Source organism: Enhydra lutris, unplaced genomic scaffold (assembly GCF_002288905.1).
Source record: "Enhydra lutris kenyoni isolate GAN:26980312 unplaced genomic scaffold, ASM228890v2 scaffoldscaffold12, whole genome shotgun sequence".
NCBI classification, from domain to species: domain Eukaryota; kingdom Metazoa; phylum Chordata; class Mammalia; order Carnivora; family Mustelidae; genus Enhydra; species Enhydra lutris.
In genome coordinates this window covers 6,686,924-6,711,350 of record NW_019154096.1, presented here as the reverse complement: position 1 = coordinate 6,711,350, position 24,427 = coordinate 6,686,924, and the positions used below count along the sequence as shown (strand labels likewise).

General features: G+C 41.0%; 1 protein-coding gene across 1 annotated transcript in view; it reads right to left on the bottom strand.

Annotated features, from left to right (window-relative positions):
- Positions 1-362: 362 nt before the first annotated feature.
- Positions 363-24,427, bottom strand: part of LOC111145321 (N-acylsphingosine amidohydrolase 2) — a 64,381-nt gene continuing 40,316 nt past the window's right edge. The window contains exons 12-20 of the mRNA XM_022500158.1: positions 20,225-20,340; positions 19,052-19,146; positions 17,204-17,243; positions 16,336-16,431; positions 13,446-13,541; positions 11,057-11,203; positions 5,801-5,860; positions 2,408-2,496; positions 363-555 (exon numbers count right to left, since the gene is read on the bottom strand). Coding sequence (XP_022355866.1) covers positions 363-555; positions 2,408-2,496; positions 5,801-5,860; positions 11,057-11,203; positions 13,446-13,541; positions 16,336-16,431; positions 17,204-17,243; positions 19,052-19,146; positions 20,225-20,340 — 932 coding nt within the window. The remainder of the gene's footprint in view (positions 556-2,407; positions 2,497-5,800; positions 5,861-11,056; positions 11,204-13,445; positions 13,542-16,335; positions 16,432-17,203; positions 17,244-19,051; positions 19,147-20,224; positions 20,341-24,427) is intronic.

Below are 24,427 nucleotides of genomic sequence, written 5' to 3'. Positions count from 1 at the left end.
CACAATCTCTTTAATCTTCCCCAGCACTAACAGTCAACAATTCTGTACATAAATAGTTGTACTATTGTTCACGCATCTGCAAGCACTCTCCCTCACTTTTCAGAGGCTTCCTACTGAGGGGATATGTTTCTTCAAACAGACGTAAGGGAACTCATGCATTAGGGTTAGACCATCAGGCATGCAAAGCTCCTAGAGCAAAATGAACGGGACCCCCGCACACACCCACCTCAGTCCTACTCGCTGTTAACTACCTATTCCCCAATAGGGACAATTATCGAAGTCATCATCACAGTGTACATTCATGTGAAATCATTTTTGTAAATCAGCGAGTGTAGCTGCTGTTTCAATGACCTTTCAACTGTTCACCAAGCAGTTACTACTTCAAAGGTAGAAGAAGCACTTTCAAATGGAAGGATGACCGCCGGCTTGAGAAATTCCTGCTTCCGACTGTGTCCGAAGTATCTTATTCTGTAGCTTCCAGGCTGGGCGGTGTCTGGAATGTGCCATTGTATTGTGACATTGCTGTGACCCAGCAGCCCCTTGTGCCAATAGAAACTGTTGGTAGAAAACAAACAAGCCAACCGAGGTTTACTCTTAAAAATGTATGATTTGAAAAATGAATGAACACTCAGGGAGTACTTAGCCTAACCAAGGCACTAGCCCGGGTATTGGGAGTATAGCAAAGAACAAAACAGGGACAGATACTGACTTTCTAGAAGGGACCTTTTAGGAAATATTCATTTGTAGAAATAGTCCCACTTGTTCTACTTTTCTAACTACCCAAACACTGTCCATCCCAAGGAGCCTCCCTCGCCTGATACTCAGAATACAGGACATCTCTTGTGTGAGAACTGATAGAACATTCTGTTTGCCCTTGTCATCCTGTGTCAACTGACACTGAAAACTCCCATCTAGATTCATTTGTTAAAAGTGTATATTTAATGACTGCCTGTGCCAGACTATTCTAGGTCTGAGGATACAGTAGTGAGCAAGACAGGAATGGCCCAAAGTTCCACGGAGCGTCTTCTCCCTGGGGCCAGGCGGGGGAAGAAAAGGCAATAAACCAGAAATCGACAAATGATCTTAAAAGTGCTAGGCAATGAAGCAAGTAGGTAGTAAGCAAGTAAGTAAATGAAGCAAATAAGGCAGAGGTATCTCTATGGAGATGTTATTTAAACTGAATGCACAGTGCCCGGAGGAAAGACATTCCAGGCAGAAGGAACCGAGAGGCAAAGTGGCTTCAGCGGGAAAGCACGGGGTACGGTAGAGGAACAGAACCCTCTGGTAGGATCAGAGCGTGGTGAGGTGTGGCACAGTGGCTGGGTTTACAGAAACAGATGGAGTCAGCTCATATGGGTCAGTGCAGACCACAACACAGAGCTCAGATAACCCTGCTAGTGAGATACAACCGGCTAACTGACTGAGGTCCCCAGCTGTGTGCTGAGTGAGTGCTCTGGGCAGACGGTGTTCTCAACCTTCTGTGTTTTTCAGGGATGGGCCCAGTGCTCTCACGACAGGCGCGACGATACTGCTGCTACGATACTGCTGCTGGTGGACAGGACGGAAGCCTATCTGTGTCCTCAGTGTTCACTGCTATTCTGATTTGGGGCTTTTCAAAAAACAAAATCATTTTTTATTAACTGTATAGTCTTCTTTTAACCATAAATATGTATTTATTGTTAGTTTAAAAATGACCTATGCCCTAGAGTCCTAAAGATCAGAGGAAAATATCTGCCATATTTATGGGTGATTATCAAAGGGGCAACCGTGTGGTCAAACCTGGATTTCCAGTTAACCGTGGGAAGGAAACCAACATGCAACCCGTCACTTAGCTGAAGGCGATCGGAATTCAACACAAATTCCCAAAACCTCTGACCACTTGTGCAGTGTGAAATGTAGACAATTGGGAGAAGAAACGTTCTCTTATTTCGGACACAGTTTGCAAATCTTCAAAATATGCCTTTGGCTCAAATGAAGGATCCTTGGGCAGCTATATACAGATGACACACTTTGAGTGTAGACTGGTGATTGTCCCAGAAGGAGCATCAGGCTCTGTGAAGCCACAGCCCACCCCCAGTGCCTTTCGGCCAGTGTGTAGGAAGCCTCGGCAGTCTGCAGGAGCAATGTCTGTGGCTGCGGAAGGAAACCGAACTAACAGATGTTTACAAAGATGGAGGCCATAACCTCATTAGCACCTAATCTGCCAGAAGCACACACCACCATATTTTGCAGAAAAACAGAATCCAAATGAAGTCTAATAAATCAACTAAATATGGCCAGAAGGATCCTTGGGAATTTGATATCATTAATATCATGCATGGAGCTGGGCTTCCCATTTGTCTTCCCTGCATTACTAACCAGCTGTTGTCAAGGCTTGAAAGACAAAATATGCAACAGACATGCTCACCGAGTCTCCCAGGAGGCATCGTTATGCACTGTCCACCATGATTCTGAGGCGGCCTCGTACTTCTCGACAGTGAGGAAGGTCTGATGGGTCTGAAATGCAATTAGTTTAACTGGTGAGACCCTGCACAGTCATGGAAGGAACTTGTCTGCAAATATGTCCCTTGTGGCGTGCAGGCACACCTGCCAATATCATGTGTGAAAATGTAGTAGAATTCCATCCAAATTCTTAGGTGTTTCTATTTACATTCCAGGTAATGTCTTCAGAATGTTCATTTATCCAGGCTATTACACACCATGACTTTTTTAATTTTGTTTTTTTTTTTATTGTGCTATGTTAGTTCCTATCCAGTACATCATTAGTTTTTGATGTAGTGTTCCACGATTCATTGTTTACATATAACACCCAGTGCTTTGTGCAATACATGCCATCCTTAATACCCATCACTAGCCTCACCCATCCCTCCATTCTCCCCCCACAAACCCTCAGTTTGATTCCTGGAGTCCACACTCTCTCATGGTTCATCTCCCTCTCTGACTTCCCCCCTTCACTTTGCCTTTCCTTCTCCTAATGTCCTTAGAAAACTGGGTGATCTTAATGTTAGAGTTGATAGCAAATTTTGCAAATGGGGGTGGAGAAGAGATAGAGAAAAAAACTCAAAGACATGTTTATTGATCTATATTCCAAGACTTTCTCTAGTTACCTCAAGACTTGGGAAGGAAAATGGGAGAGTTTCTTCATCTTTCCTTCTCTGGGTAAATGAATTATGAGTAAATATACCTCCTGAGTGAAAGAACTGAAAAGAATGCATACATCTTCCCTGTCCTCGGGTGCTAAAAGCAATCCCTATACTTTGTCATAATGGATTGCTAGAAAGCACGTCAAAAGCAGGTTATATTTTTCCCATTGGAAAATAGCTATAATAATTCAGTTCAGACCAAGAATTCTGTGTCAAGTAAAGCACAGATTTGAATAATATAACAAATTAAAAGATACAGAGGCCATAAATCTCCAATTTTCCTCAAAAATCTTTAGATTGTGGGCCCTTAAGGGCAGGACTTGTGTCTCATTCCCTTTTACCCATTAAAGCCCTTTATATCTGTCACTTACAGGTCTAAAACTTTGCTGAATGAAAAGTTTTATACTTTCCATTACTTACACCTGGGCCGTGGGATTATTTAAAACTCAAATTACTCAACTGATAGGTTATAGTCAATAACGTTTTCATGATGATGGTGACTTGTGAAGAGAAGGGTTTCTGGCCATTTAGGGCAGAGGGACATTGGAGAGGCTGTGGATGGAGTAGGAGATTGGGTGAAACCTCATGGACAGGTGTAGAGTGTAGACCACAGAATGAGTCTAGACCACTGCATATGTGAACTATGTGGCTATCCTTTCCCCCCTCCCAACCCTAATCTCTACCTGAAACACAATTAGTTAATCCTAGTTACTTAATCTTTCTGGCCTCAGATTCCTCATCTGTAAAGTGGGGACAATAAAATGTAAGTAGTAGGGAGTATAGTAGGGAGGATTAAATGAGATTAACATAATAATGTATGTAAAGCGTTTCACCTGGTGGCTACAAAGAATAAAACTTTGATGAATAGTGGTGAGGATCACTAACATAAAAGGGAAGAAAAATTGTTGTATGCCGAGTCCCAGAGCGTTCTTAGCAGCCAATGTTATTCTTGTTATAGTGCTTTAAGCATTTTGTTCTCCTGCTTCTCCAAGGTAATAACGATGATGGTATTTCTCCAGCCTAAGGGTATCAAAGGACAGCTAATCCTGCAGTTTTGCCATAACGCTTTGATATCTTCAGGAAACAATGCTATAAACATGCAAATATTACGGCACAGTTTGACCGCCTAGAGAAATTATTTCCAGAGGTGCATGTTGAATTTCCAAGCAGGAGAACATTTTTCCCCAGTGACATATTTGACGATGTCATATTGCCACAATTGTTATCAGAGCAATAAGGATATTTCAATGAACAGAAATGGAAGGCTTGTTTGGGAGAAGGGTGTTTGGGGTTCTAAGTAACAGTGGTCCCTGGGAAGAATGGCTCATGGATACAGAAAAAACAGCTTCTGCCACACTAAAAAAATCTGACCTTGAAATCACTTTTGTATACTTTCTTTTTCATCTACATATCTCTTTATTGTTTGAATTTTCACAACCAGAATATGCCTAGTTATCTTGTGGACTTATAAGAACATTCTTTTTTTCTTTTTCGAGAGAGAGTGGGGGGAGGGGCAGAGGGGGTGGGAAAGAGACTCTTACTCAGACTCCTTGCTCAGCAGGGAGCCTGACGCTGAGCTCCAGCCCATGACCCTGAGATCATGACCAGAGCCAAAATCAAGAGTCGGATGCTTACGTGACTGAGCCCACCCAGGGACCCCAGTTATAAGAACATTGTAAAGGAGTTACAGAGGAGCAAAATTGATTCATTTTATTAATAGCTACATTACCTATGTATACTTTATATATGATTAAAACAGTGAAGTGTGAATTGATACATAACAAACTATGAACAGTTATTACCTCTGAAAAGGTTTATGGAAAGAGAGGCACTTTCACATTCTATTTTAAAGCTCTTCTAGGGGCACCTAGGTGGCTCAGTGGGTTAAAGCCTCTGCCTTCAGCTCAGGTCATGATTTCAGGGTCCTGGAATGGAGCCCGGCATCAGGCTCCCTGCTCAGTGGAGAGCCTGCTTCCCCCCGCCCCCGCCCGCCTCTCTGCCTACTTGTGATCTCTGTCTGTCAAATAAATAAATTAAATCTTAAAAAAAAAAAAAGCTCTTCTATATGGTCTGTTTTTACATCAAACATGTATTTCTTGTGTCATTTTTTTCAAGATTAATAAATAAATAGCCCTTCAGTGCCGCAGTCAAGGGTCAGGAAAGGGCAGATGCAAGATAAAGCGCCCGGGCCAGGGCCCCAAGCCGTGGAGTACCCCCGCAGGTGCCCATGATCACTCTGGAGGTGGGACTGGAGGCTACCATGCTGGAGTAAGAGGGGAGGCAGAATTGGTGGGAAGGAACCAAGGATACATTTCATTCTTGGCCCTTTGCTTATTTTACCCAATTTAGTAGAGTTTCTAAATTGGAATACATAAATGAGATTGTGTTCAAATTTCTATCTTCTCCAGGGACAGTGTAACTCTTGATACCTCGTGCAATATGTGATTCTGAGCAGACCCGATTAAATGTTTCCTGTGCTTTTTCCCCCCAGACTGAATTCCATAGTACTCATCCTACGGAAAATTTCCCCATACCTAAAAAATACGATGAAAAGCAAATTGGAGCATTTTATCATTATGTCATTAATCTCCATAAGGCTATTCAAATGACAACTAAAAAGTGGATTTAAATCTGTCAAAAGAATCATTGATGCTTACCTCGTTTTCTGCTGAGTTCTTCGGGTTGGCGCCTACGAAGGTAACTTCAGCAACTTCTCCCTGAAGATAAAAACTTATCTTATGAGTTTGTTCTTCATCGTGCTCATATTTGGGCCATGATTTATGAAATGTTCAAGGATGCTGGACACCCGTGCAGATTCTATCCTACTTAATCAAATGAGTTATCTTCGGAGAATATTAGATAACACACCTTGCAACCATGGACATGGGAATTTTGGGCTGAGAAATTACTCAAGAATTTTTCACCAATGAATTCGCTTTTAGTACATTCAGATAGAGATGAAGACAATGCATTAAAAATGGCTTTTTCAGACTTTAATGTTGTCTCACACTTCCCTCTGACACACCTACAGGAAGGAGACTGACTCAAATCAAAGCAGTCGACACTTTCCCTGAATGACTTACACTTACACTGATGCTGGCTCGTGTGAAGTACAAAGTGGAATGACAGGATGTGTACCTACCTCCCCACCTGAAACAACAAACAAGCTGGGCAAATACATATTAAACCATGGCTCTACAGACAGCAGAGCAATGAAAGCAACCAAACGATGAAAACAGTGATCCTGGAGTGACAGAAAAGAGACAAAAGCAGCCCTGCCATGGCCCCAGCCTAATGCCCTCAGAGCGCACGTACAGCGTGAGGAGGCAGAGCTTAAGCAAAACCAGGAAGCTGATTGAAGTTAAGGAATAGATGTGGGAGTCCGTGAAGGCCAAATAGTCTCATATTCACAAGGCAAAGTCATAGAGAGAAGAGCATACCAGAGAGAGGAGAGCTACATACAGAGGGAACACTCTGGAGATCTGCAGAAGATTCCCCTCAACTCTGCGTGCAGAGAAGAGGACCACCTGAACCCAGGAAAAGAACCTATCAGCAGAGACTGAAATCCTTACTCCCTGAAGCATCTAAGCACACACACTGGTCAATATTGGGCTGGACATTAAGTTATTTAACCATAGGGACAACACCTTGAGAGCCAGAGTTAAATGTAAAATCAAGAACAACAAAAGAAACAGAGAAGACCCTGTAGCCACACATTGCAAGAGAGATAGACTTGACTGACTTGGTCCAGTCTAGTTTTCAGGGCGCAAACGAACAAAAACGACAACTCTGGGGGTGGGGGTGGAGGGCTAGGATCCAGAATTGGTACAATGTACCAAAACATATTCAGTATTCAACAGCAACAAAATGATGGGATGTGCATACATGAAAAGGTCACTCATACTAAGGGAAAAAAGCCCAGTCAAAACTGCGCTTCTGTGTCCTCGGATGTTGTAGTTAACAGACAAAGACTTCAAAGCAGCTGTTGTAAAGGTGTTCTAAGAACATTATAAGTCACGTTTAAAGAAAAAAATAAAAATAAAAGTCTGATGATAATTACTTTACATATAAAGAACCTCAGAGAAGAGACTTGTTAAAAATGGATTGGATATTCTAGAGCCGAAAGTCACAACTGACATGAGAAATTCACTAGAAGAACTTAATATCAAATATGAGATGACAGAAGAAAGGATAAGTGAACAAGAATTTATCAATATAAATTATTAGCCTGATGATGGGTATTAAGGAGGGCACAGATTGGAAGGAGCACTGGGTGTTATACACAGACAATGAATCATGGAACACTACATCAAAAACTAACAATGTAGTATATGGCGATTAACATAACACAATTAAAAAAAATAAAAATAAAAATCAATTATTTGGTCTGAAGAATGGACAGAAAAACCTGAAGAAAAATTGCTAGGACCTCAGAAATAAACAGGACATCAAGTATACCAACGTTCACAAACCACAAGTCCCAGATTTCGACGGCAGAGAGAAACAAACAAACAAAAAATTTGGAAGAAATAACAGATGAAAACTTTCCAAACTTGATAAATATTACCCTGCTGACCCAAGGAACTCAACAAATCCCAAGTAGGATAATCAAAGAGTGCTTCTCATTCAGATACATTGTAGCAAACTGGGGGCAGACAGAGGCAAATAGAGAATCTTGAAAGCAGCAAGAGAAAAATGATGCATTACATAAGGAAACTCCAATAAAATCAGCAATTGACTTCTCATTAGACAGTGAAGAACAGTGGCAACAAGAGAACATATCCAAAGTGTTAAAAGAAAAAGTTTCTCCACGAAGAGGGAGCAAAACTATCCTTCTAAAGATAAAGGGAGAATAAAGCTATTGCAGCTGAATAAAGCCCGAGAGAATTTGTTCTTAGCAGAGCTGTCCTCCAAAAAGAACTAAGGGAAGTTCTTCATGCTGAAAGGAAATGATGCTAGATGCTAATAGTAGTTCAAATTCCTAAGAAACAATAAAGATCCTCAGAATGATAAATATGTGGGCTGTTTAAAATATTCTGTGACTATGCTTTTCCATATCTTCTCTTAATCTCTTTAGAAGGCACGAGATTGTTTAAGACAATTAGTTATAACACTGTAGTATTGTATGTATATATAGATTCAACATATGTGACAACAATATCACAAAGGATGGGAAAGGAAAATAGATATATTGGAACAATCTTTTTATATTTTTTGGAATTGTTAGTATTATATTGAAGTAGGGTACAATTAGTTAAGATGTATATTGTAGACCTGTGATAAAATACATATATATTCATATATATATATATATATATATATATATATATATATGGACTAGATAGATAAATAGATAGTCTCTGTCCCCATCTCCTGGTACATAGCTTCTAAAACTCTTAGAATTCCAGAAGTGGTGTGTCTTTTTGTATGTAATGAAATGACCAGTGGCTGAGGGTTTCTGGGTAACATCGGGATGGAGGCTAGTTGTCAGGGAAATCAACCTTGTGATTAGAGGGTTGGAATTATCAAGTCCAACCCCCTGATCTCCAGGGAGGGAAAAGAGACTGAGGGTTGAGTTAGTCATCAATAGCCAATGAGTTGATCAATCATGCCTATATAATGAAGTCTGCATGAAAGTCCCTAAAGTCTGGGGTTCAGAGAGCTTCTGGATGGGTGAATGCATGAAGATTTGGGGAGGGTGGCTTTCCCGGAGAGCTCATGGAAACTTGGCCTTCCCTTTCCCTATATCTGCCTCTCCTCCAACAGGCTGTTCCTGAGTTGTAAGCCATGTATAATAAATCGATAACCTAGTAAGTAAACTGTTTTCCTGAGTTCTGTCAGCCTATTCCAGCAAGTTATTTAGCCCAAGGTCGGACTCCTGGGAATCTCCAATTTGTAGCCAATCAGTCAGGAGCAGAAGTGACAACTTGGATTCATCACTGGCATCTGAATTGTGTGAGGCGGTGGGAGTGGAGGGATACAGTCTTGTGGGACCGAGCCCTTAACCTGTGAAGTAAATGCCAACGCCAAGTAGATAGTGTCAGAATTGAACTGAATTACAGGACACCAAGCTGACGTCTGCAGAGAATTGGAGAACTGCTTGGTGTGGGGGAAATGTCCACATATACCACTGCTGCCAGAAGTACTGAAAGGAGGGAGTGCGGAAAGGAAATTCAGAATTCTTTTTCCTTTTCAATTCCCTAAAACAACTACTAGGAAAATAATAAAAAAATATATATAGTAAAACAAAACAAAACCAAACCAAAAAAACAGAAGAATAAAAAAGGTATACTAACACGTAAAAAGAACCTAAGCTTCCATTTTAAGAAATGAGAAGAGGAAAATAAAATCTAGGCAGTCAGCAGAAAGAATATAAAACACCAGAGCAAAAATCATTGCAATTGAAACAGGAAAAATGATAGATAAAATCAAGGAAGCTAAAAGCCAGCTCTCTGGAGACACAAACTGTCAAAATCATGAAGAAAGAAGGGTCATTGTTGTTGACCCTATAGAAATGAAAAGGATTGTAAGAACATATTGTGAACTTTATCCAAACAAATTAGACAATTAACATAAAACAAGCAACTTCCTAGGAAGATGCAAATTTTTAGGAAGATGCAGATTCCTCAAGACAAACTAAATGCCAGGAGGGATACATAATGACTCAAGAAAAGAAAAAAGAAAAAAACAAAAAACAGAAAGTCTGAATAAGCTTATGATAAGTAAAGAAATTGGAGCAGTAAATAAAAATTTTGCCAGAAAGACAAACATAGGTCCATGTGGCTTTGCTGATAAATATGACTGAATATTTAAAAAAATAACACCAATATTTTCTATGAACCTCCAGAAAACACAGGAGGAAACACTTGCTAACTCATTCTTTGATCCGAATATTATCCTGACACCAAGAGCAGCAAAGAGAACACGCGAAAAGAAGACTGCAAATGTCCCTCGTGGGCATGAGTATAAAACTTCAGCAAAATATTAACAAACCCAATTCAACAACAGATAAAAAAAGATTCTATACCATTAAGGAAGGGTATTTATTTAGTATCTGAAAATCAACTAATACAATACACTACCTTAATAGAATAAAAGACAAAATCCTACATGATCACCTGAGCAGACATGAAAGCATTTGGAACAAATCCAACACCCATACTTCATTAAAAACAAACAAACAAACAAACAAAAAAACTTGGCATACAAGGGAACTTTCTCAACTTGATTGATTAAAGTCATTTATAAAAATCCTAAAGGAAACATCATACTTAACAACTGAGTCCTCTTCCTCCTGATTAGAAACAAGAGAAGGACGCCCAGTCTCACAACACGTCTTCTACACTGTACTGTAGACTCCAGTGCATTAAGGAAACAAAAATTAAAAGCCTCCAGAAAAGTAATCCACAAAGGAGCAAGTAAGCTTGCTTTTATACACAGACGCCATGATAGTGTACGTAGGAATTTCTAAGGAATCCACCCCCCCCAAATCTCGTGGGACTAATAAGTGATTTAGCAAAGTGGAAGGACACAAGGTCAACATAAAATTGTAGGAGTTGAAGTCCTGCCTCATTGCTACGTGCTTTTCCTGTCCTTGATCTAAGAGAACTTTCTGAGCTCTAGTAAATGGTTCCACGACCAACAATTTGAGACAAAAAGAAGCACTTGGATTTTAGAAATTTGATTTTACATCATCACCACCTGGAAAATAAATATTTCCCCATTTCCACATCTGCGGAGCTCTGCAGTGTCAAGAACAACCATTATCAAATTGTTAGGACTTATCATTGCTAACAGCAACTTATCATTGTCTACAGCATGATTAGAAGCAGGGGTTGACATTAGACAGTGTCTTTTTCCCATCCTCAGACACAGGCTTCTGGAAGATTCCAAGATCTCTTGGGGAGTCTTACCACTCTGTATGTAGCTTGCGTGGGCTGCAGAACATCCCCAAAATTTTTGCCTTTCGGTGTTCTATCCGCGATATTAGGAATTAAGGACGCTATCAGTTGTTTGAAAAATGGAGGCTCTGGACCTCTGCTCAGGTTGGCTACTGTATCCTAGAACAGAGAGCATTTGCTTAAGGACCACACAATGTAGAGTCAAAGCCCCTTTCCCCAGGCCCCCACCTCCCAGAAATGCCTTCATTAAAGGAAACATGCACACACACACAGCGCCTCTCTCTAAGAGAGAACAGCTTTAACAAAATGTGGGGCAACTTTGCTAAAATGTGAGTCTAGATGTCCACAATTCAAACTTTTGTCACTAGAGAAAAGTTCAGGTCATAGACAACACTTTCACTCCCCCAGACCATGCAGTCCTGAGATTGGAGTGTAATTACTACACAAGTTTAGATTCTGGGACAGTCATTTTTCAACTACATGACTCTGGATAGGAGCCTAACATATGGTAAGCCTTCGTACCATGACATCGTGACTATCCTTTTAATTTTTTAAATGTGCTGACTCTTACCCAGAGTCAACACCAAGCTTTATTTCCCCCTAGATCCTTCTCTGTGCTAATTAAAAATACATATAATAAATATACTTTTAACTTAAAAGTTAAGATCTGCATATGCCCTGACTGGTTTAATCTATGTTTTCCACAAAATTTGTCATCTTTAATGGTGTCATTACAACATTAATCTCAAATTTTAGGGAATCCTTCATAATGGACACTGATCCTTTTAATAATTTAATCTTCTCAACAGCCATAACATCGATTTGCTGGCCTTCCCTTTCCACAAATGGGAACGTAAGCTGGGAGATACTCAGTATTCTTTTTTGAGATCTCATAGCTAATCTTAGAGAGAGAACCATAACACTGGCTGTGACACAAATTTTTACAAAACGAATCACACTTTCTCCCTACGTGTCACTATAAAACTTGAAGACTATTTCCGTGGAAGGAACTGTAGACATACAGTCATAATGCAAGTGAAGTCTGAGCCTATCCCTTGGGATGGGTTATATGTTTATTCTTTACTGTGTAATCAGAATATTCTAGGAGGAGTTACAGCTCTCACGATGAAAATTAAAGCAGTTCTACTTTGGTTAAAAAAAAAAAAAAGGACCAGACCTAAAATGGAGAGGAATGCTATGATAAAACAATCATCAGGCAATTAAAATACATCTTGGGACGCCTGGGTGGCTCAGTTGGTTAAGCAGCTGCCTTCGGCTCAGGTCATGATCCCAGCGTCCTGGGATCGAGTCCCACATCGGGCTCCTTGTTCTGTGGGGAGCCTGCTTCTCCCTCTGCCTCTGCCTGCCACTCTGTCTGCCTGTGCTCGCTCTCTCTCTCTCTGACAAATAAATAAAAAATCTTTAAAAAAAAAAAAAATACATCTTAAGTAGATACCCTGTAGTGAAATTTCCTATGGTCAGCAATTAGGTGGAGGCATATGGAATTGCCAATATTCAATTGTTTCGACCCACAGGAGCAGCTATATCATTTGTTTCCACTTGATCTAACCAAGCTCTGTCTCTGAAAGGGCTTTGTTGTCTTTGCTATGCGGCAATCGTGTCCCAGGCTTTACTGGTGCTTATAGGGTATTATATAAAGATCTGCCAATGATTTTAAGCCCTTTATCCTGTCTACTGGCTCATCTGCTGAGGCCAGAGTCAGCTTCATTGATACCTGCACTCCCAAAGAAAGAGATCCACAGGTGGGGTGCTTCTAATTCAACGTGTTGGGGTGTATATATTCTAGATCGATGCAAAGTGTACGCATTCCACAGTTACACTCCATCATTTCTCAGCCTCTAGTGCTCACAGCAACTGCCTTATTTTTGAGCCACCAAGAAAGTAAAAACATGTCACTGATTATAATCATAAATTTCCTCTGATGGGAAGATGCATCCTTGTTTCAGAGATGCTGTGGTATGGGAAATAGGCCTCTCAGAAGAATGACCTGCTCAATTCATGAAGTGATTGGAGAGACTCTGGCCAGGACTGGAGAACACTGGTCCAGACCCCGGCTACAGTTAGAATAAGCCCAATGACTCGCATCTCCAGACCACTTCGCTCATCTGAAAGATGGGGAGAAAATGATACCTCCCTACTTTCACAGGATGATCACGAAGATAATATGAGATCACATATGTGAACAAAGCTGTCACCACCATGAGATGTTAACGGCATCTGAATTCACTGATGGTTTTGTTTCTTAGAGCTATGTTGTAGCTACAAACTTTTTAAATACAAGGGGTTTGAAAGAAACTGAACGTTGGGAGCTCAAGTTTTCTTTTCTTTCACTCTGCATCTCCCTTCTCCCAAGACACACAAGCATATGAGTTTTGATTACCGTAGCAATGGCCTTAGCAAGGCCTTGGAAGAGCTGGATATAAGCGGACAGAGTGTGTGGTCCATAAATTGTAGATGCTGCCTCATACCGCTGAGCCTGCAGGAGACACAGGACTGAGTCTTACACCATTCTGTGTATCTCCACGCATTCACAGAGATGCAACGTCCTAGACGAAGGGTGTGAGGTTGGACATCTCACATAATTCAAACAAGATTAATCATGACAAAGGACGGTGGGCATTTCCACTTATCAGCTCAAATAAATGGCTCCCATCAACAATGGGTTCTCCTGGTTTATACCATGTGGACTCTTGGTCCATCCAATTTGAGAGAGGGGAATAGCTCCTGAGCTTAAGTCTATCTTAAATCTATCTTAAAATATAAATGCTGGCCTTCAAGGAGCACAGCAAGAGGGAAAAAATAAGGGAAGTGAGGGTCTCAGTAACTCCTGAGGAAATTGGGCATTGATGGTTCTGTCTGGAGAAGGACATTTAACCATCACACAGCTATAAAACCGAACAAGATACATCTCCTTACACTGAATAGCAAGCCTCTTGTTGTTCCACAGGAATCCTAGACTCATCAGATCTAAAGTGGAACTCATCACCCCAAAGACACCTGCTCTCCCTGCGACGTCCGTCATCCCAGCGAATGCCAACCTTCTGCCATCTTAGACTCTTCCCTCTCCCTCATCCTATATCCTGAAAGTCTCCAAGCGACCATTACTTGGAATCTCTTGAATTCTTTCATTTTCCTCTGTCTCTCCTGATCTTACTGTGGCCAGACTCTTGGCTCTCACCCAGATAAGGACAACTTCCTAATCAGTTCTTTGCCCCCACACTTGGCCTTCTAATTTGTTTTTCAACACTGTCATCCTAGTGACCTTTTTAAATCAAAATTTGATCAGAACACTCCTTCCTTGGAATTCTACTGCCATTTTCCAAAACGACCTCCTTCCTTATTGAGGTCAAGCTTTGTAGCAGAGCATAAAAGATGCTCTACCACTGAAAACCTCCCCATCAACCAGCTCTCATCTCCCTACTCTCAACTACTCATGGCCCCTCAAACATACTAACTCAGCACCCCCAGACCACTGCATGTCCAGCTTCTTCCTTATGGGATTCCTCCCTCACTTTTATTTCCCTAACTAGTCCTACTCATTCTCAAGAACTTAGACAAGGGTTACATCTTCCCGAAAATCTGCAGGTCTCCATTCTCAAACACCCAATAAAGACTAGTGCACTTTCTCTTTCTTTTCCTATTACCTTATGCATCCCTTTTACAGTAATGAGATTACTTGTTCTTCTTTGCCTTTCACTAGATCCTAAATCCTAGTACTCTTGAGGGTAGGGGCGGATTTTTACTTATTGTTACGCCCAGATAGTGCCTAGTACAGTATCTGTCTCAACCCATATCTGTTGGATGAATTAGTGAATAAATTAATATTAATCCTTGAAGGAACATGTCCCTGAGAGACATTATAGGCGTTCCTAACCTTATTTGTGCCCTGGACTCCTATAGCAGTCTGTGGAGCCTGTGAACCCCTCTCAGAGTAAATGTTTCTAAATGTATAAAATGAAATACATTGTTGACAAAGGAAATGAATCAGACTGAAATATATTTAATCAAAGAAAAATAAACCATGTTTGTGATAAGATAATGTTTGAAGAATAATGTTTGTCCTTCTTTACTGAACAAGAAGTAATGTTTGTGCTTTACTGAGTAACAAGATCTAGTAGTGGATCTCGTAACTACTATGATTTTAAAATAGTGATGAGAGGGGAGTTGTTTCCAAATCTGCAATAACTCTCTGTGATATAAAAAGTATCTGTGGTTCCTATTGGTGACAAAGTCAGAGCTACTGTTAATATTATTGCCATTTGTTACCTACATTCCTAATTGAAGGAAATTCTACATAACAGTTACAGAGAAATGAAAAAAATGGATAAATGAAAAGTATTCTCATCCAAGTTTGCCTCAGTTAAGAACCTTTGTTCAAGAGAATTTCCTAGAAGGCAGAGAGTTTCAGGAAAGTCAATAGAGGGCCACAGGGCAGATGCCACTGTTGGCATCATGGGACATTTGTAAAAAAGTAGATTGTATGCCCCTGTCTGGACTGCCAAGAGATTCAAGCAGATATATCAGCAAACATGAACTATGGGAACTAGACGGTTCCCTTGCTTCTGACAACTACTGTTAAAAAGTACTTGGGGACACCTGGGTGGCTCAGCAGGTCAAGCCTCTGCCTTTGGCTTGGGTCATGATTCCAGGGTCCTGGGATCGAGCCCCAGATCGGGCTCTCTGCTCAGCCAGGAGCCTGCTTCCTCCTCTCTCTCTGCCTGCCTCTCTGTCTACTTGTGATCTTTCTCTCTCTCTCTGTCAAATAAATAAATAAAATCTTAAAAAAGAAAGTACTTGAGCTACTGTCTGCACTATTTGCAATCAAAGAAACATCACCTCTCCTAAATTCTCTGAGACTTTGTTTCTTAATTTATGTCATGGATATAATAAAACCCTACTCCAGTGCTTGTTGTGAAGATGACTGAAGATAATATTTGCAAAGTGCTGAGCTAGTACATTCAATAAATAGTAGTATCAGCAGGAGTTTTCTCTGCTTCAGGCACTAAAAGCACTATGGACAGTACCCCTGATGAAATACTTTATTTCAGAAAAAGTCGACATCAGTAAGACCCGAATTCTGACTTGAACTTGGAAAGGGCAAACCTAGAACACCCCAATACAACCTCTGGCTTATCATCCTCTCCTCTTTCCCAAAACAAAAGCATCTCTCAAAAACACCATTAAGGAAGTCTAGAAGGAAAACCTGCATTTGACACAAGAATCTTGATGAGGGGGTAGTTCATTTAAACACTGAGAACTTTCCACTTTACCTGGTATTCTTCAAAGGTGGTAATATAATGTGTGTACACGTTGCACAGACCCGAAATCACGATGGTCATATTCTCCATCCCATTGGTTGCAAATTCCTAGTGGGGGAAAGGTAGAGCCCGATAAAATTACTCTCCATTGTAATGTATATTATCAGCCCAGTTAAACTTAACATATGATCCTAGATGTGAGCAGTGGTGGTGGAGGGCGTCTCTCCTAACATCACTCATAATGATCAGAACTGCCAACGAATGTAGAAGTACAGTGAGTCCTTGAGGAAAAGTTAGAGCCATAACTACACTACAGTTGAGCAAGTCGACGGACCTATGAACATCTTAGTGATTACATTTGCAGGTGGAGAATTGTCTTATTACTGAATGACAGATATTTTACCCATCTCCTAAATGGATACTAACTAACCATAGTAGTTATTTCCAACTCCAAGTAATAAGATCTCTGTTGATTATGTCATTCTAGAACCACTTGCAATGTTTTCTGAATATAAGTAAATAGAGATAAGATACAGAACTCTTAACATGTGTTAGATTTTATTTAGACAGGACTTCATGATATTAAGGTACTTACGGTGATTTGGTATTTAATCCATAAAACCATCATCAACTTCTAAATTGTTAATATATAAAGAGCAATAAATTATTTAAACCTGATTCTAGTTCCCTTATAATCTTTAAGCTTGTTCTTATACCACTAATATTTCATAGTCACCTCTAGGTATTACTTTCAGGAACTGTGAAACTCTGGTCATCTCAGCAAAGATTAATTTAAAAGGTATCAGATTACAGGAATAGGGAATTCTTTTCTCTTCATCAAATATAAACGCATAGACATTTAATTTCATTTTTAACTTACAGCTTGAACTGCCTCTCGAAGTCTCCGTCCAGACATGGTCCTGAGTCAAGAAAACAGATTTATCTAAGTGTTTTCCTACTCAGATTGTATGCAAAAAATACAGGAAAAACTCAGAGTGAGAGACGGGTGTGATCCTGGCTCATAATACAATATGGTAAGTTTCATAGGAGCTCTACGGCAAAGCAAAGCAAAAATTGAGCTTTTTGTCCCTAACTGTCCTATCTTGAAAATAAATCCCAAACTGAAAGCAGACAACTTGTAGCGGGGAAAGGGAATCAATAAATATCACTGGCAAAGACCACAATCATTTTCCATTCTTTGTTTCAGCAGAAGTAAACTGTTCATGTTCTGTTAGTAAAAACTGAGGCAGGTGGGCGCCTGGGTGGCTCAGTGGGTTAAGCCGCTGCCTTCGGCTCAGGTCATGATCTCAGGGTCCTGGGATCGAGTCCCGCATCGGGTTCTCTGCTCGGCAGAGATCCTGCTTCCCTCTCTCTCTCTCTCTGCCTGCCTCTCCATCTACTTGTGATCTCTCTCTGTCAAATAAATAAATAAAATCTTAAAAAAAAAAAAAAAACTGAGGCAGGTAGAGAATGCATCGCTCCTGCCTAGGAAGAATGTATCATTTCTTTCCTTCATCGAAACCTTCAATAAAACAGAGCACTTACTACAGAAGAGGCCCACTTTGAAATGCTAAGGATTCAACAGGAGGAAACTTACATCCCAGAGAGGAAGATGGTCAGCAAGCAAATATAAGAAGTGAGAGGACAGCAGGTGCTATGGGGAATGTAAGGCAGGGTAAGGATGACAGGGGGTAGTGGTTGTTCTTGTGATGATGAGGCCGGTGCTAATGCTGTGGGAATACGGCCGTGGCGGTGGTAATGGTGGTGGTGGTGATGGTGGTGAGGACAGTGTCCTATGTCAGTACAATGAGCATCTCTGTTAGAGATCCGAGCCGAGAAGCGAAGGAATAGAAGAGCCAGCTGTGGTGACGAAAGGAGGGTAAGTGTTTAGGCAGAAGGAACCAGAAGTTCATAAGCCCTAAAACAGGAGTATGCTTGAAGTGATGCGATGAAGCCAAGGTGGCTGAAGGAGGGGTGAGTAAGGGGGAGATGGGTATGAAATCAGATCAGAGAGGTTGCACAGGGAAAATCTCAATGGTGCCCTTGCAGGATGTTGTAAGGGTTTAAGAATTTACCCAGAGTGAGATGGGAAGCCATTGGAAGATTCTGAGCCCTGGCTAAACTTGGGTTTTCAAGGGATTTCCCTGACTGTAGTATTGAGAAAAGGCTATAGAGGAGTAAAGGGAGAAAGCAAGCAGGTGAGATGGGAGGTTATGGCGGTAACCTAGAGGAGAGCTAATGGTGGCTGGGCGGAATGTGCAGAATTTGCTGTGACACTGAAAGTGGGAGAAATTGAAAAGCGAGAGAATTCAGCGATGACTCCAAGGTTTAGAAAGATATAAAAGGGCTACTTACTGAAACAGAGAAGACTGCTTAAGGAGCAGATTTCAATCTTTCCTGCTTCTAATACTTCAACTGTTTCCAGTATCTATATTTTGATACTATTTCAAGTCTTTCTGCTGACATGGTAATGCACATCATTTACATTTGCAAGCAGTTTTTCAAATGTTTGTTTGCTACAATTTACCCACTAGAAATACACAGCAAAAGATTTACTCTTCAGAGGCACACCAAAAGAGGGTTGAAATATTTGTCACTGTTGCCAAAATGGCAGCGTGAGATACAAAGGAGTCAGTTCAGAATTATGGCCCGTGAGAAGAAGCAATTCCAACAGAAACACATACACTATGATTACGTTTTTAACTACAGAATAACAAAGGAGACTTACGTAAACTCCCCAGGGATGGCAGTTATGGCCAAGTACCCAATCGTGACAATCTGAACATCAACAATATCTGGGTGCCAGGGGTGAGGTTTTGTCAACTAAAAACCCAAAACATGAAAACTGTGTTAGGGATTTTGTTCTTTCTATGGGCAAAAGACAGAAGATGCTCACACAAGTTCCTTTATGGATAAAAAGATTGACAATGTGTCCAGCTGTTTTGGGTGCTTTAGCCTATCAGCACAGACCTTCTATCTAATGAATGAGGTAGTATGAGATCCTCAAACTGGTCATAACATAAGGATCTCAGATGTATTCACCTGACTTCCTTCCTCATCAATGAAGTTGTTGGTGGATCTGGTGTCCTAGAATCACAATGTGTAGCAGGTAACCAAGGGTTCTCTTGGAGCACCGTGGTGACCATCCTTGCCAAGATGGATATATAATTCTACATTTGGAACAGCTTAACTTAATCATTACTCTTTGTATTCTCATAGCACTTTAAAAATTTGCAGTTACCAAGTCTTGCCTTACTCTCCCAAGTTTTCTCCAAGACAATCTACCCTTTTCCTTAGTCAGATTAGTGTAGAAGCTCTCCCTCTATTCCTTTCTTTCCTCTTTCTTTTTCCTGAAGAATTTCAATTGAATGTTAGGGAGGAAAACTTTACTCAAAAATATTTTCTCCATCAGTAATTTATATTACAAACACTGACACGGCCTTTTGATGTTTAGAATGTAAAAAATCCATGGTCCAAAAGGAGTATTAAAAGACTATTGCTTTAGTTGATTGTGTTGTCTGAGTTGTGAGAAAATTGAGATATGAACATGTCCCCCTTTTTTTTTATGACCTGAGGATGTTTTCCTCTGCAGAGAATTATATGTGAACTCCTGTCCTGGAGTAAATAACAATGAATCCTGAATAAGATATATGTCGATTGAATTCTTCCTTTACCACTGTTTTCATCATTCTAGTTATTTATCATAAATTTTAAGTCACAATACTTAATAATCATACCCCTTATGCCTTAGATTCTTAATGTACATATTTTTAATATTAAAAATTTGATGTGGGAATATCTAAATAAGAACTCTGTCCATAAGAGCTATCATTTGTCTCTCACAAGTTCTGTTTTAAAATAACAATATACTAATTTTACTATGATAGTCAAAATGCATTACCTCTCCAGTGTGAAGGAGGATTGGCTTTGGTTTATGACACTCTTTGATTTCTTCAGATGGTTTGCCCAGGATTTGATCCCGAAGAGTGTCCCAAAATGGATCCCCTACTGTTGTCCCTATTTAGGAATGTTAGGATTAGTGTGATTCCAACCCTCTGAACAATGCCATCACTTTGACAAATGTACGACAATGCCTTTATTGCAAAGATTTTATTAAGGTTGTTGCCCAATAATTCCAAACAGTATGAATAATAGAAGAGGTAAAATTTCCTGTGCGTCCTAAAATAGGAGTCATTATTGAATTAGATCCCTGATGTGGCTGATAGAATAAGAGAGAGTATTTTGTTTAATGTCCTTAAAGTTTTGTTTCCATTGCTCTTCCTCATCTATGTTGCAAAGAAAAATAATACACTATAACTAACTGTAGATCTATGAATGAAATCACCTTTCCCCATTTGAAACACTAAAAATGACACCTCCAACTTGAAGTACTGATTGCTCGGCTTGTAGTCACAGGAAGAGGCTCTCTTAACTCCCCACTTATTTATCTACACAAAAATCACCCTTAAATGCCATAATCAGGGGGAAGTTATGTTAACTCCGAAACCTACAAACTTAGAATCTATAATCCATTAGGGAAATATAACAATTATAAACATGCATGACTTAACAATGGAGCACCAAAATACAAGAAACAAAATTAACAGAGATGGAGGGAGAAAGAGATACTCCACAGTCATGGTTAGAGCATTAATAACCCACCTGCAGTAACAGATGGGACAACCAGTCAGAAGATGGACCATGAAAATGCAAGCAACACGAGAAACCAAGCGGATGTACGAGGTACCTGCTCGTACCTCCCTCCACGCAACAAGAACATAACCGACACTTTTTTTTTTTTTAAAGATTTTATTTATTTATTTGACAGACAGAGAGCACAAGTAGGCAGAGAGGCAGGCAGAGAGAGAGGTGGAGGCAGGCTCCCCGCGGAGCAGAGAGCCTGATAAGGGGCTCGATCCCAGGACCCTGGGATCATGACCCGAGCTGAAGGCAGCGGCTTAACCCACTGAACCACCCAGGTGCCCCATAACCGACACTTCTTAAGTGCATACAGAACACTGCCTGGGACCGACCATATACTGGCCATGAAAAAATCCCAATGAACTTTAAAGGGTACAAATCGTACAAAGTACGTTTTCCAACCACAAAGTAATGAAATTAGGAATAAATCACAGAAGAAAATTTAGGAAATTCACAAATATGTGGAAATTAAGCAACACGATCATAGACAGTGGTCAAGGAAGAAATTAAAATATGAAAACACTTTTGGAGAAATACAAAGGAAGACACCGTATACCAAGACTTATGGGAGGCAGCAAAAGAAGTGCTTAGAGGGAAATTTATAGTGTTAATGCCCATATGAAGAAAAAAGGGGATAGGGACCTAGCAAGAAGGGAAAGAAAATATAAGCCTTTGTCACCCCACAGAAAAACCACAATTAGCGGTTCACAAATGAAGATAGTCCCAGGAGGGCTCCAGAGTCAATTAAAAACCTATAGCACAAAACATGGAATAATCACCCAGAAAGGACCCCTGGAAGGATTAACTTAGCTGAAACAGCGAGGAACAAAGAAGTGCAGAGACTCTCAGTCTCAGCCACATGGTCGATGCCGTCCCAGCACCCAGTGGCTGCTCCGTGGAGGACCCCAGCAGTCCCTGCCACTCCACAGCCCCCCTGACAAACACAGACCCCAGCCGCCTACTCCACAAAGGACACCAGCAACTTTCACGACTGGGATCGCCAAGAGCCATCACCGCCATCACCACCACCATGGACTGCCCCCACCCCAGGAGATGAGCTGTTGCTTCCTCACCCATAAGGAGCTTCTACACACCACCCCGGGAACAGGTTTGCAGCCCCCACCCCCAAGTGCCCCTGTTTGCAGAGCTCCACCTGCTCCATCCACACCCATGTCAGAACACAACATTGCAGGAGCACCACATGTGCCTGTGCTCCAGACCCTGGATCGGGAACTGCTCGGTATGTACCTGAATCATAGGCACTGGAGCCACCGCTGAGGGCTATCCTGGACACTGTCCTTGGCAAGCTCCTGTGCTCCAATCCCCAGCTGCACAGCTGCTCCACATGTACCCACAACTCGGGCGTGGAGCCTCTACTGCTGCTGGAGAGCCCGTGGCCCGGACCCTGGAGCTGCCCCTGCTCTATGAGCGCCTCTGCTCCAGATCGCAGACCTGTCACTGACCCATGGGCATCAGCCATCAGTGCCTCTGCTACTGTAATGGCACCCGCAAGCCCGACCGAACCCCAAGAGAGAGCTCCTCAGCCATGACAACCCCCCAGTGGGGAAAGAGATCAGGAGGATTTCAGCAGCAGCCTGGAGATCCCAAGAGCACAGATAGCAGCTGCAGACACCCACGGCCTTGGCATTTGAGGACCCATGTGATCTTTACCGGTGCTGACCTAAGCTAAAAAGGACTGCATGGACACTACGCCAATTGCCCTACCCTGGATCTGGAACTACCACGGCTCGCCCATCCTATATCACTGCATAACCCCCGAGGGTAAAGGTCCTTCCCCCGACAACCAGTCTGCAAAGTCTAAAAGAGGTGGCTTTATCCAATATACAGACAAAATTCAAGGCTCCGAGAAACAGCAAAAGTCAAGGAAACGATACCACCACTGGAACACAATAGTTTTCCAATAATGGATCCCAAAGAAATGGAGATCTATGACAAATAATTTGAAATAATTTTTCAAAAGATTTTACTTATTTATTTGAGAGAGAGAGAGAGAGAGCACAAGCAGGGGAAAGGAGCAGAGGGAGAGGGAGAAGCAGACTTCCCACTGAGCCAGAGCCTCATGGGAGGCTCCATCCCAGGACCCTGAGATTGTGACCTGAGCTGAAGGCAGAGGCTTAACTGACTGAGCCACCCAGGTGCCCCTTGAAATTTTTTTTTTTTTTAAAGCTCAACAACTAGAAGAGAACACAGTTAGACAACAAAACCAAGAAAATAATATATGAACAAAATGAGAAGTTCAATAGACAGACAAAATCACTAAAAAGAATAGAAATTCTGAAGCTGAAGAATATAGCGAATGAAATGACAACACAGTAAGGCACACCAATAGCCGATTTGATCAAGCAGAAGAAATAATCTGTCAATTCAAAGACAAGTCATTTGAAATTATCCAATCAGAAGAGGAAAATAAAAATAAAAAAGAGTGAAGGAAGCCTACATGAATTATGGAACAGAAAATGCTAAAGGGAGTTCTTCAAACTAAAATACAAGGATACTAATAGTACATAAAAGATATGAAAGTATAAAACTCACAGGTAAAGGTAAGTACATAATTAAATTAAGAATACTGTAATACTTTAATGGTAGTATATAAATCACTAAACTCAAGTATGAAGGTTAAAAGACAAAAGTATAAAAAATAACTAAAGCTATGGGCACCTGGGTGGCTCAGTCATTACATGTCTGCCTTTGGCTCGGGTATTGATCCCACGGTCCCATAGTGAGCACCACGTAGTGTTCCCTGCTTGGCAGGAAGCCTGCTTCTCCCTCTCCCACTCACCCTGCTTGTGTTCCCTCTCTTGCTATCTCTCTCTGTGTCAAAAATTAAATAAAAATATTTTTAAAAATAAAAAAGTAAATAACTAAAGCTACAATAATCTGTTAATGGATGTATAATATAAAAAGATGTAAATTAGGGGCGCCTGGGTGGCTCAGTGGATTAAAGCCTCTGCCTTTGGCTCAGGTCATGATCCCAGGGTCCTGGGATCGAGCCCCGCATCGGGCTCTCTGCTCGGCAGGGAGCTTGCTTCCTCCTCTCTCTCTGCCTGCCTCTCTGCCTACTTGTGATCTCTGTCTGTCAAATAAAATAAAATAAAATCTTAAAAAAAAGATGTAAATTATGACATCAAAACACATAAGATATGAGAAGAGGAAATAAAAGAATAGCTTTTGCATGCAATCAAAGTTACGTTATCAGCTTAAAATAGACTGTCATAACTACAGGATGTTTTATGTAAACCTCATGGTCATCAAAAAGCAAATACCTATAGTAGATATGCAAACCATAAAGAATCAAAGCACAGTGCTACCAAAAATCATCAAATCATAAAGGAAGACAGCAGGAGAGGAAGAAAGAACAAGGGAATTACAAAACAGCCAAAAA